The sequence below is a fragment of the Trichoderma reesei genome (assembly GCF_000167675.1).
Source record: "Trichoderma reesei QM6a unplaced genomic scaffold TRIREscaffold_1, whole genome shotgun sequence".
NCBI lineage: Eukaryota > Fungi > Ascomycota > Sordariomycetes > Hypocreales > Hypocreaceae > Trichoderma > Trichoderma reesei.
The window spans coordinates 405,465-418,942 of NW_006711148.1; the positions used below are offsets into that span (position 1 = coordinate 405,465).

General features: G+C 54.2%; 2 protein-coding genes across 2 annotated transcripts; both read left to right on the forward strand.

The window, feature by feature from the left end:
- Positions 1–7,844: 7,844 nt before the first annotated feature.
- TRIREDRAFT_53238 (G-protein coupled receptor) lies at positions 7,845–9,527 on the forward strand (the record flags this gene model as incomplete). The annotated part of the gene is made up of 4 exons (XM_006961086.1): positions 7,845–7,920; positions 7,985–8,226; positions 8,293–9,063; positions 9,144–9,527. The coding sequence occupies 4 exons, from the start codon at positions 7,845–7,847 to the stop codon at positions 9,525–9,527; spliced, it is 1,473 nt and encodes a 490-aa protein (XP_006961148.1).
- A 2,727-nt stretch (positions 9,528–12,254) lies between these two features.
- TRIREDRAFT_53731 (glycoside hydrolase family 16) lies at positions 12,255–13,478 on the forward strand (the record flags this gene model as incomplete). Its single annotated transcript, XM_006961087.1, has 1 exon — positions 12,255–13,478. One exon carries the CDS (start codon positions 12,255–12,257, stop codon positions 13,476–13,478), a length of 1,224 nt encoding a protein of 407 aa, XP_006961149.1.

The following is a 13,478-nucleotide window of genomic DNA, read 5'->3' on the forward strand; positions in this document are numbered from 1 at the left end:
TGTAAGCATGATCCCAGGCTGATAACATCGCATAGCAGGTAGTTCCAGCAGGGGATGATGATCGCATGCTCGTATATCCGGAAGACTTCGTGGCAGTAAGTATTGCGGAGCAGTACCTTACAGCCTGGCCTCGCAGTGGTCACCGGGTAAGGTATCAGACGATGCCATATGAAATCTGAAGTACCAGCCCCAGTATACCCGCACCACCACGCCCCATCTTGGCAGGATTCAGCTCCGTTGGTGCCCCCATATTCGCGGATGGTCGTCTCATGATCCGGTGAGTATTTGTGGTTCGTTGTTCTTCCTAAAGAAAATGTCTAGACCTGATGTGATATACATCCCAGTCGCCAATTGTCTGAAGGCTAGCAATTCAAGATGACTGTTAGCTGATATGCCATGTCTGGAAATCTCCATATAGGAATACATATCAAAGTCCAGCTGACATCTCATATGTTGACTTGATATGTATTCCATCCAAACCATTCAATTCAGAGTTCCCTTACCTGCTGTCGCCGACAGTAGTTCGCTGGTAGTTGCCGGACCTCCTCCCATCTGCCTTGGTCTTGGGCAAGTAGCACTATTTCCCGTGGCCTCCATATTCCACTTTGATCTCGAGGCTGTACTACGCGATGAACCTGGCCCCAGTTGCATACCCGACCAACCTTCAGCCTGGCATGCACAATTGTATAGGAGTATACTGTGTATTTGCACGAATAGGGAGTACTCACAGGTCTTGGCTTGACTCTGGTGATGTACCGAAATGACTTGCAAGCTTCATACACCTGGAAACAATATCTCGAGGTCGTGTCTGTCAAGTCTCGCCACTGGGCGAGGCAATCCTGTTCCGGCTCGCTGCTGGGTTGGTGTACCACTATCAAGGTGCAACTGCAGCTGTGGATGTCACGGTTGATTCGCCGGACTACCTGACCTACCGACGCTGAGGTTCAGAAGTGTATTCCGGCCGAGAGAAAGGCCGGAAACCTTCGCTGGTTTCAGAATCTCTCAGACGGCAGCATAGCCGAGCCTCTGCATCAGAAACGACATTGCCCGATTTGTCCAATTGGCCGGGGAACTTTGTGCTTGCTCAACTACGTGGTATGAGCGACACCCTGGCAATAGGCTCGATTCCAAGGTTAAGAGCCCACCTGCGTCGACAACGACGGTTGCTGCGATGCGTTGAGGTCAATATTGTCAATTCTCACCGTCCTCTGAATCTCACCTTAGGATCAAACAGCCTCGGCGCACGATAGTCGTGTTAGCGTACAGCTACGAAGTAGAGCCCAACCAGACGATTTGAGCGCGAACCGGCCCCTCCCTTGTGATTCACACCGCCAGTCACAGCCTGCAGTAATGTGAAAGTGTTGAAGCGACCTTGTAGGCGCCTTCGTGTGGTATTGCTGCAAAACACCTCCCGTCGGAGTGGTGTGCAGTATTCATGTACGTAGGACTGTAGGTGGATAGGGACGTGGCCGTCTGTATGCAACATATGTGGGTTGATATCGGTTCGGTCAAGACGGAGGAGACACGAGTGAATCAAATAGGAATGATCAATCTCCAGTTTGCCAAGGGCATGCGCGCGAATCACCAACTCCTCGAGCTGGTGTTGCATCAAGGGTGGGTTAGCGCTGATGAAAACGTGCGGCCATGTCGAGGCAAGGTTCTTTGTCTCTGATGAGTCAGGGCTCCCATGAAGGCCAATCTTCCATCGATCCGGATCAAAGGCAACTGCTGCCCTATACAAGCAAACCCGGGCCTGTGGGTTTCGATGTAGGCTCGATTTTAGATAGGCCCTTACTGGCAAGGCAGCCTGTTTAGGCCATCAGTATTCTAGACAGCCGGCGTTGTTGGGTGCTCGTTGATATCAGGGCCTTGCAGGAACTCATATGTTGCTGAGACGACTCCACTGACCTCGAAATTGCTTGAAGGGGGGCTCTCGGTGAACCGCAAGGGATGATCATCTTTGGGGGTCGTCTTTGGGGGGCAGGGTAGCTTGGGAGCCCAAGATGCGTCCGGTGGCGAGTGATGAGAGTCCAAAGCCCGGATGCTGCGATGACCTTCTATCCTTGTGCCCCTTCTCATGCCTTAGACAAACGAATCACTACACTTGCGTGTTTGGTCGCCGACATTCTGGAACCCGTAGCTTGGGGCTAGAAGTTTGGCGTTGAAACTGGACGAATCAGAAATCAGCCAGTATCCAGGCACCGCGTTGAGATCGACGGCCCGTTGGCCGCTTTCGAAATTGGAAGGCTAGCCAAGAGTAATAGCTTACGGAGGCAAAGAATCCCCGAATGACGCTGATGGTGGTGGTGGGTTTCGGTTGTACATAGTACACGTACGAAGTACAACCATGTTGTCCTGGGCGCCATGGGCGTTGTATCGCCCTTGCTGAACTGAGGCTGGTGGTGAGTTTCGAGGGCACTGCTCAACCCAAATGCAGAACGCGTTTCGATCAGCATATCCAGATCAAACAGCACTTGGAATGCGACACGTTGCGTCATGCCAAAGCAACAATGGGACTATGGGGTGGCCAGCATTGATCAGATGCGTGGTCATTGAGCAACTTGCGGATTCATCTCCATTGTCGACGAGGATCTTGCTCGATCAGTGTAGTTTCCGAAACGTAACCAATTCAACAAAGCTTATTCCGTTCAAGCTTGACAGCTGCCCGGATTAGGACCACTAGGAAGATCAGCCACATTACGATCAGCAAAGTCCGTAGAAGCGAATCAAGAGCTGTAAACGTATTCCCCACGACTAGGTACTCAGATGCGTTCACTTCTGAACACAGCAGCATAGTACCGAGGAAGCCTCGTGGCTGCCTCGACATGTGCTGCACGCGGAATGGCGTATATGCAAGAGGGGCCACGTACTTTGCAAGTCAGGTACCAGAAACAGAACGGCCATTCCCAAAGGCTGCATGTGCCGAGGTGCTGATGACAGTGCTCAGGGCCTGCATGTGCTTCCGCCTGGATATGCATCGGTCTCTCTCGCCTTGAGAACTTGTCACCCACTCTACTCGATGTTGCATCCTGGCGTCGTCAATGATGTCGATAACTCATATGAACAGTTGTATATTGGGCAGGCCGTCACTGGCGGTTGCCTCGTGGTGGCCCGTTTCTATGTATGCGTCTCCACAGCTGTAGAAAGCTTTGACTCCGATGTCTCTCGATATGCCGTTGATCGCGGGGTTCGTGACGATGCATCGGAGATGGACTCGTATCGTATAGCTCGGGGAGAGACGACTCCGCTGAAAAGTTAGCACTCTGCAACCCTGAACGGGAACTATCGAGGCCACTTGGTACTGACCTCTGGCCATGTGTACCAATGCTACGGAGTAGTTTAGTATGTCATTGAGCTTGCGCCTGTTGTCTGACCAAACTAGGTACCTATGTGTTAGTTGGTTTGTATGTAGGTAGATACTTGCACTTTCCATGATGGCGGCATCCCCATCTCAAAGCAGGGATTCTTGGAATTGCAATCGTCGCCTTGTTGCGCGTTCACGCTGATCTGGGTACAGTGCAGGTCAATCAGGTGCGAGCCTGGCCACATTATCCCCCCCTGCCAGAGACGATGAGAAGCGCATCCTGTGGCCCGCAAATTAGACAGCTTACTTGGCTGTGCGAATAGCCCCGTTGTGATCCATAGCCTGAAAGCGATGCTCGACGCCGATTCGCTTGCGCTGGGCTCGCCTGCATGGGCGTTTGGAAGACACGGAAGAGAGACCGGGGTTGGCAAGGGCGTGCGAGCGAGAGAAAACACAGTGTTCGCTAGACGGCCGGAGATGAGGGTGTGGAAAGTCGGATGAGAAGATCGCGAGGTGCTCAAGTTGTGAGGCGAGTTGAAGGTGGATTGTTGGGTTGGCATGAGGCAGATTCTGCTCTATTGTTTGGCCTTGCCTGCCCAAGTGCAAGGCAAGGTAGTCATTTCTTGCCCTGTCATGCCTTGCTCTTTCCATTTTCCTGGCGACCCCTCTCGAACACGCATTGGTCCGTGAGGAAGGAGGCAGGGCGGCTTCACAGCCAGTCACAGGGCCGGAACCGCTTCTGAGCCTCCCATAGGCGGAGATTGGCGCTCTTATCGCGACTTTTCCTCATCACTTGCTCTCAGGAATTACTCGTGCTGCTCGAGTCGGCGCATCGTGTTTCCTCCCATTTCGCCTCTCTTCTCCGCTTACTGGTCGCTTGTGGATTGCTCCGATGAGCTTTAAGCTCAACGCAACGGTTATTATTGGCAAACTGCCTAATCTCGGCGAACGAGCGAGCACTGGCCTCTGCTGCCCACGGCTGCCCACGGTATGAGGGGCCTCGCCAATCCTCGAGTCTCCCGCGTCGACGAGTCGCATCGCGGGCCTGTCCGCTCCACTTCCGGGTCCTACAAAACTCCTCCATGCATCCTGTATGTATGTATGTACGTATGCACATATTGTATGCGCATGCAGGTGGGGAGAGGACTTGTCCCTGGCAAATCACCAGCCATCGATCAGCATCTCGGCGTTCAGCAGCATCCGACACCATTGGCGGGCGATTGGTGACCTCTTGGCTTCTTCGTTGGCAATTGCACCACATGCCGTCAAGGGAGAGCACGCTGTTATTCTAGTCACAATGGCTTCACGAGATTGCAAAGCCCCAACAGGATACTTATCCTGCCTTGTGTGGCTTGGTAGGACTCCCCGGCGCGGAAGATATTACCTGACAGCCCAGGACCTGTCAGCAATGACAGATTTCTTGTGTGCACCTCATGTTACTGTCCAACTCAGCCCTAATGGAAGCAGGGACGGGAAGCAGCCGGCTTGAGTCAAACGTCCCTGTAGGCCATGACAGGACACACTGTGGCAAACAGCACCACTAGACGGACACGGGAGAGCCATCGTCGCACAGGGTCAGTTTCTCCGGTCTCTTCGAAGCTGAAATAACAGCCAATGGCGCACAAGAATTGGATCTAGACCGCAAGGTTTCTTCGTATTGCGTTGGCGCGGTAAGTCATATTATATGCTATTTGTGATTGTGTGATTGATCAAACAAGGTGGCTCCTGGCCAAGCGGAAGCTCTGTCTGGTCGTGGAATAACCTGAGATTGGCCACCTCACCTCCTGTGCTACATACAGTCTCCGAAGCGCTCATTGTCGACGAGTCGAGGTTCCGTTCTGTGCTGGCATGAGCGTGACGAAAATGCAAGGTCCGCCTTGTTCTAACGCCTCAGAAGACATTGTTCAAGTATGGGCAGAGCAATCATATCAGCAGAAGCAATTGGCCAATGTCTTCTCGCCGAGATACATATCAGTTTGTGAGGTCTGGTAATCAAGCTGGTGCAGAAAATTCGCACACCACCCAATGATGAGCATTGCGACGCTCACAGTCAACATGCAGAACACTGTACTCAGCTCCACGCACCAGTAGGTATGTATGCCGGCTGATTTTGACTATGTACAACCGGCTGAAAACTTTTTCAGTGTTTCTCGGGTAGCCTTTCGAGAGGCATGGCATGAACTTACAAAGGTTCGTGTGTGTCCCCTGAGGCGCAGATCATACTCGTGCCGAACTCGTACAGTATTCCCTATGCCGCCTTTTGTGTAAGTGGCTGCTGGGCTGCCAGCTAATGGTCAAAGGGCCCAAGGGTGGAAGGCTCATCATACTCGCATGAGAAGCTCCAAGGAAACGCGCATCACTCGCAGAACATAGCTGACATTGGGCACAGACATCCCGTGAGGCAGAAGGAAATCTTTGTTGCCAGCCAACGTCTTCTGTCATCTGTCTCTAGTCGAGCGCCACACTGAGCAGTCATGTCTCTGACAGCGGCCGCTTATCCCAAACATCGCCCGAAAGCAGCTAGATGAGATCGTCTTTCTTCAGCACGGACCTAATAGCCTATTCTGGGATCATTCCCGTGCCTCTGGCTGTTCCGCCACCCCACCTTGGTCGCCTGGTGCCCTTGGCCCTGAATCTCTCGTGGCCCTTAGCCATTCTGCAGCAGAGCGCTGCCGAGCTGCGTTTCCCTGGTGGAGTTCAAAGGCCTCTCTTTCCCCGCTCGCCTTCAGGACGGAGGCGATTGGGATGGTGCGAAGGAAAAAAAGGCCCCTGGTCGACAGCCCGACAGAGCCCCTAAGTGTTTGACCCAGCAGCTTCGCCTGCAAGGACTACTGCTCCGTACATCTATCGTATGTACTCGTACGAGTACATTACGGCCATTATAACAGATGGCACTACTATTGCTTCGTGCCTGGACTCGTACGAAAGACCCTCGGCGAGCTTGAGCCCGTCGCCCGTCGCCCGGAACGCCCCCACCGCCACGAGCTTACTTGGGGCAAGCCAGGAACGGCACGCTTTTTTTCAGGGGCCGCAGCCCTTCTCGCCATTGTCGGGTTTGTGGCTTTCCTCATGGCTGCGCTGCTCTGCTTCAGCTCAAATCATCCAAGGAGAGAGAATGGCTCAGCATCTAACAAGCATGTGTGCTGCTTGCTGATTTGCCGTTTGCCATGCTGGTAACATTCTACAGAGGCACTAGGAGCTCCCGAAAAGACATTACTGGCCGGTCCCCCCAAGAGTGCGCGACCGCCGCTGGGCATCGCCAAGCGCCTTCGCAGCTTGGTACGCCTTTCTCCTCGACAAATTTGCACCCCCCTTGGCCCAGTACCTCTCCTGTACAATGTACGCGTACTGTATCGATGGCTGTCCAACACTGCCACTAATTGCCACTAAAGCATTGTGACGACGCATGAGAGAGCGTTACTACTACCAAGAAGAGCCCCCGCCGTGCTCCCCCCCAATCGTGAGGAACAGCTGCTCTAAGCCGCAGCGTCCCTGTGCCTGCGAGATCCTTTGGGTCCTTCATTGCATCTCGCCAAAGAAACATCCCAGAAAAGGGTGGAGAGGACCCATTGGAATCTCCCCTTGTGCGAGGCCCTAGCAAACCAAACAAGCCTTGCTTTGGCCCCTGTGACATCTCATCACCTTGTGGATGCCCTCGTACCCTCAGTCCAGGGTCGAGGGCTCCAGTTGGCCAGAGTGCAAGCACTCGTCTGCTCGCAACCTCAGAAGCTCCGGTGCGGACGACGAAGACCCCCCCCCTGTCCAGCTTTCCGAGCCCATGGAGCTCCACAAAACTCACGACCCTACCAGGAACACCAGACCCCGGCACTCTGCACCTGCAGGGGTCTGCCCGTCCTCTTGGTCGACTGAACGTTGTATTCGAGACTAGTTTCCTGGCCTGGCAGCTGCTGCTCGACAGAGTCCCTCTGCCTATCGAGCCAGGAAGTACTTTATGACCCGCATGCCCTCTCTTCATGCCTGGATGCCGTCGTCTCCGTTAAGATCTTGGGTTTGGGCGAAACTCGGGTTCCTTCCGTATTCTTATCTTCATACCTCTTTGTTCTTCGTGTCTTCCTTTTTCCATCATTGGATAATAACGCTCTCTTCTACTTCGCTGGATAACACCGCACACGACCGTATACCTTTCTTTGCCTCACTATGCTGTGATACTACCACGACTGCCTGCTACCTATCAAAACACGCCTGCCGCAAGGTCTGAGGATTCATCACATCAATCGATTGTAATACGCCGCCTTCGGATGGCTCGAACCACTTGATATACTGGGTCATATGATAACGCATCTGTTCGACTGTGCACGAGACATCACAGCGCTCCGAGTACCACGATTCACCAGTGACATTGACGGCCCCTCTTCTTGATTTCGCATTTCGACGATCGATTGTTCAGCTCATCACTCGTACATCTCGGGGCGCACCGGGAAAAGCGACTATCGACGAGCCTCCCCAGGAGGGATACTTATTTCTCGACGACACCCTCTATCTTTCCAAGGCTACCTTTGCGGAACATCCCTTTCCCACCATGGCCAACATCACAGGCATCAACCTTTGCCCTGCTCCATTCTACGATGCGAGTCTCTTTGGTGACAGTGGAGGGTGTAAGTAGAAGTCATTGCCCAAGCACGGCGTTGTTGGGATTGGTCTGCTGACACCGAGATGCAGACATCAGTGGCCGACTCTGCCAGACGATTGCCGGCTCGGTTCAATGCTGCTTACCCTGCCCCATGACGGATTGGGTATACCCAGACAGCTTCACTACCATTGGCACCGTAGCCAACTGGATCGCAACCGCCAGTGTCATCTGCTGTGTTTTCCTGCTGGCTTCATGGGCAGCGTTGCCGGTGGACAAGACGAACCGGCACTACCTGAGCATCTGCTTTACAATTGGCATCCTCATCATGAATGTAGGTAGAGCGGACGACGGTTCCACGAGGAGGGGGTTTTAGGGTCGTTGCTAACTGCTTGCTCAGCTGGGTTTCGTCATTCCGCTCGCGGCTGAGCCGGACCAATGCTTTGATGCCATCACTCCCAACGACATGCACACGTTGAGCGTCTGCGGAGCGTCTGGTGCGATGCTGATCCTAGGAGGCTGGTGCGGCGTCATGTGGGCGTTTCTTCGCTCTCTGTCCCTCCATCTCCAGATCTGCTGGCAGGTTCTCGTCGGCCGCAACTTCATGATTTTCGCCCAGGCTGCTGGCTGGGGCATCCCTGCCATTGGCATCATCCTCGCTCTGGTCTTCAGTGGCGTCTCTTTCCGGTTCGGTGCAACATGCCACATCAACCACAAGAACAGTCTGGCAGATCTCTGGATCCCACTCCTCATCTTTGCCAGCATTACCGTGGTGACGACGTTCGTTACCTTTGGCTACTGCATCAAAGTCTACCTGGCCTCGCTCAACGACAACTCCGCATCGACCGAGGGATCCAACCTCCCGACTTACACAAACAGCGTCATCACCATGTCTCCGCGCCAAGCTTACCGCCGAGTCCGACGAGTCATTGCACTTCAGTGGAGGGGCATTGCCATTGTCCTCATCATCATTGCCGACGTCATTTTCTTCTCCGTCGTCTTCGTCTTCCAGGACAACATTGTCCAATCCATTGCCGACGACCCCAAGGTGGCCCAGAACTGGATCGTCTGCCTTATCGGGGCCCAGGGCGACAAGACAAAGTGTCTGAATGAAGCCGGCTCCCTCGTCGTCAGTGAAGCGACAGTGTCCGCCGTTCTCGTCCTGCTTTCTGTAAGTTTTTTTTCCCCAACAGACTCGAGACGCATTCTAAGCACCAAACTCCATCAATTACTGACGCGACCGGCATCTAGCTGAACGGCATCTGGATCCTCTTTCTCCTTGGCCGATGGACCATGGTCACCGGCTGGATTGATTTGGTAAAGTCTCCGTTCAATAGCAGGAAGAAGGAATTCGTATCGGTGGATGCCCGATATCAAAGCCAGAAAGACACACGTTCGTACGAGATGCTCTCCAGAGATACGAGCGCCGCGGTAACACCACTTGATCCAGTGAAATCCTCTGCGGGCCCCCAAGCCCCCGACTACTTTGGCGACACCGCCAGGTATCACGCGCCAGCGCGATCGTACTCGAACCCGCGGCCGCCGCACAGCTCCCTGCCCGAGTGGGATGCGCAGAAGACATACGCCGCCCCGCAAGGCCGCGATATGAACCCCTTGGGGATGAATCGCATATAAGATGCCGCGCTTTACTTCGGCCGATGAGAAACAAAAGACAATATCACCAAGACAAAGAAAAATCCAATGCCTCAGTAGGAATTTTGAGACAATAAGAGCGATGAGTATCCTGAAGGGACGTGGAGAGGAGGAAGAATTGGGGAAATTCGTCCCCCACAGCCAAACGAATGGACCCGACAATGGACTTGACCTTGCTTATATACCCACTCCATGGCTGGCTATGGAAACGACGACTACGCCCTGGAGGTGACGCCACATGTCGGGTATCTCGCGATACGGCATGATGCTGCGTCGAACGACGCTCCTTACATCTTTTACAATAATACCACCTATCCATCTGCCATAGACCGCGTGGAAACTCAACGTTTCTACTTGCAGTCTAACGGCTTCCTCTCTTGGACACAGGACAGCGCGGCGCCACGGTCAACTTTTTTCGTTTGTACATATTAGACCCATCTTTTACAGCTCTTTTATTCTTGTCACTCCTTACGCACTCCTTATGGACAAGGAAACGGCGCGCTGTCATGAAGCGAGGGTCTGGATCTGAAGCCTTCTGAGGAAAGGATCCTGCCCTCCATAGTCTCCAAGCGGACTTTTCCCTGGTGTGGCTGGGGGCAGACTATTCTGAGGGCATTGCATGCACGCCTGCTGATCAGACAGCGTCTTTGGCGGCATCTTATGATATTACATCATTTGTGCGGGAAAGGTGCTATGAGGACGGGACTGCAAGTAAGCTCGAGGGGCGAAACGATCTGGGACGCGGATCGACGCGGAACTAGCTGAAGCGCATCCGGAGGCGGCGGATGGCCGGATTGGCCGCGCAGGAGCCGAGAGAGAGTGAGTTGGAAGGGGGGAGAGAGGACAGAAAAAAGGAAACGGAAGAAAGAAAGATGTGCTAGTGCCTGATCGGGGGATTGGTAGCTGGTTCTTTGAGATGGGATTACTGTCAGTCAGTAAGAGGTTGTTGACGGGCACGACGCGCATGATTGCTACACAGCATACAATTTGATGTATATATATATGCCTACTATTGCTCTGTACTTGTGAATTAACGATTTTCGGAAGTGATGAGAGTCATCTTGCTACCTACCTAGGTCGAGATATTGGCAAATGCTTTTTTACACGTCGACTTCGCAAATGATGGGTGTCTTGTAGGTAGGTAGATTGTGTCAGATGGCTAGTACCTATAGGGGGTGAAGATGGATGTTGAAGTGAGTGATCACCCACTCGTACCTACTTAGCCCTACTGGGTGCCTGGGTACCTATGAAAGTACTAGGTAGCAGTGTCAAAACTCCGAGCCTTCACCAGCTGCTTCAACTTCGAATATACGCGTAAATGCGTACCTATGGCAGGGATTGCTATGGTGCGCGCATGAAAGTAGGTACCCATTCGCCGAGGTGGGACGATGGGTAGGTAGGTAGGTATTAGGCATGGAGCATCGGACAGGTGACAAATGCCGAAACTGCGCTGTGGTTTACTTACCTACCTAGTACCTTTGTCAAAGTACTAGGTAAGGTGAGGTAGGATTGTGAGTGAGGTCACTATTCAATTGCCATTCCATGGACGGAATAGCAGACACCTACGGAGTACCTACCTGGATTATGACATATAGTATTTGTGCCGGGTTCTCCGGATCAAGGCCCGCAGGTGCGATTGGCCCGAGGGCATCTGGCGGTAAAATGCTATAAGGTTCCAGCTGCTGCTGCTGCCGTTGCCGTATTTATTCATAATAACTCTAAGCCGTGTGATTTTCATTTATTCATTTTGATGATTCCTCTTTTCCCTCTCTCTTGTTTCTTGATTCCCGGTCCTGCTTTTGATCCCCTTCACCCCCTCCCTCTGCTGCTGGTGTTTTGTGTGTCGTGTCACAACGGACCGGACCCTTTTCTCTCGATCTAGGACTTTTCCCCCTTCTTCTTGTGGTCCTACAGGTCAGATCTATTCGGTCTTTGTGGCTTGATCACACTCATTTCTGGTTGAGACGAGAGCGAGAGAGCGAGCCTGACGACTTCATGAGCGTTTGGGTTCGGGTGTGAGCACGCGACAGCAATTGATTCGCCCAACGCTGGAAGTCAACCCCGCCGCCACACAGCCAGACGCGACGATATATTACTAGTAGACCGAGAGAAGAGTAGAGAAGGGAAAAATATACACAAGAGAGACAAGGGAAAAGAGGAGAAAGAACAAAAGGGGAGAGAAAGGTGAAAGAGTGAAAGAGGAGGCGAGCATCGAGGAGCTGGCCGATTGTTTTACTCTTCTTTGCCTCACAGACGGGAATCTCGGCTTCTGTTGTTTTGGTAGGTCGTGTAAGCGACCGGAAGGATCCAGGTTTCTTTTGACACAACGCCTGGGGAAGCATCAATATGGCGGCGGACGCCTTAGTCAGCGGCAACACGGACGATGCCAACAGCTCCAGCTCCAGCTCCAGCTCCAGCTCCAGCTCCAGCTCCAGCCATAATAACCACCTGAACACACACGACAAGGACAGCGAGAAAACCGCCTCGCGCTCGCAGCCCGACAAACCCGAGCGCCATGTGCACTGGAGCCAATCGGTCGACGACCACGAGGACGCTTCGGGCGTCAACGCCGAAGAGGGTCTGCCGCTGTTTGCTCCACCCGCAGCGAGCAACGCCAACGTCTCCCGGGCATGGGCCAACAAGCGCAGCGCTTCGTCGTCGCGGAGGCTCTGGGCCTGGTCGAAGCTGAGGGCGAGGTTCACCATGGCGATGCTGTTCCTGCTGCTGCCCGCGGTGCTGTATCTGGTCTTCCTGTGGCTCAGGGAGCAGGATCTCAACGCCAAGTGGCAGCCCGATCGCGAGTCGCTGCTGTTCAACAGAAAGCCGTTGCCGGCGCCCCTGGAGAGGACGTGGATCTCGAGCTACAAGCTGCCGCTGCGGACGGAAGGGCGGAGCATTGTTGACACGGACGGCCGTCGATTCAAGCTGTCGTCCATCAACTGGTACGGCGCCAGCGACGAGCTGTTTGTCCCCGGCGGATTGGACGTCCAGCACCGCAGCGTCATTGCCGAGACGATCAAAAAGATGGGCTTCAACAGCGTCCGACTGCCGTACGCGGACGAGCTGGTCATGAAGAATCCCGTCATTGAGCCGGGGCTGGTGCTTGCGAACCCGGATCTGCAGGGCCTCCGCGCCATGGACATCCTGGAAGCGGTGACGACGGCCCTGACGGATGCTGGCATTGCCGTCATCATCAACAACCACATCACCCGCGCGACGTGGTGCTGCGGCGCAGACCCGTGCGATGCCGGCTGGGCAAACGATCACCTGGGCCCGCTGTGCGCTGTCAAGCAGACGGAGGAGGAATGGATCCAGCACTGGGAGGAGGTCATGGGGCGGTTCGTCCACAACCCGCTCGTCATCGGAGCCGATCTCCGCAACGAGGTCCGAGGTCTCTGGGGGACCATGCCCTGGTCGAAATGGGCCGCCGCTGCCGAGAACTGCGGCAACCGGCTGCTCAAGATGAAGTCGGACTGGCTCATCATCGTCGAGGGTACCGAATCGGCCAACGACGTCTCCGGCGCTCTCGACCGGCCGGTGCGGCTGGACGTGGAGAACAGGGTCGTCTACTCTGCGCACGGCTACAAGTGGTCCGGCTGGGGCAGCTGGCAGGGCCGCTTCGCTCAGCGGAGCTACAAGTCCTTTGTCAAGACGATGCGGCGCAACTGGGCGTATCTGCTCGAGGTGGACATTGCGCCGGTGTGGTTCGGCGAGCTGGGGGCGCCGAGCAACCCTTCTGTGGGCGACGTGCACTACTGGAGCAACCTGATGCGCTATCTCAAGTCGATTGACGCGGATTTGGGATACTGGGCGCTGAATCCGAGGAAGCCCAAGGGCAATGAGAAGGAGACTTATTCGCTGGTGGAGGATGACTGGGTGACGCCGGTGCTGGACTATCGGATGAAGGACTTGCAGGAGCTGATACGGCAATGA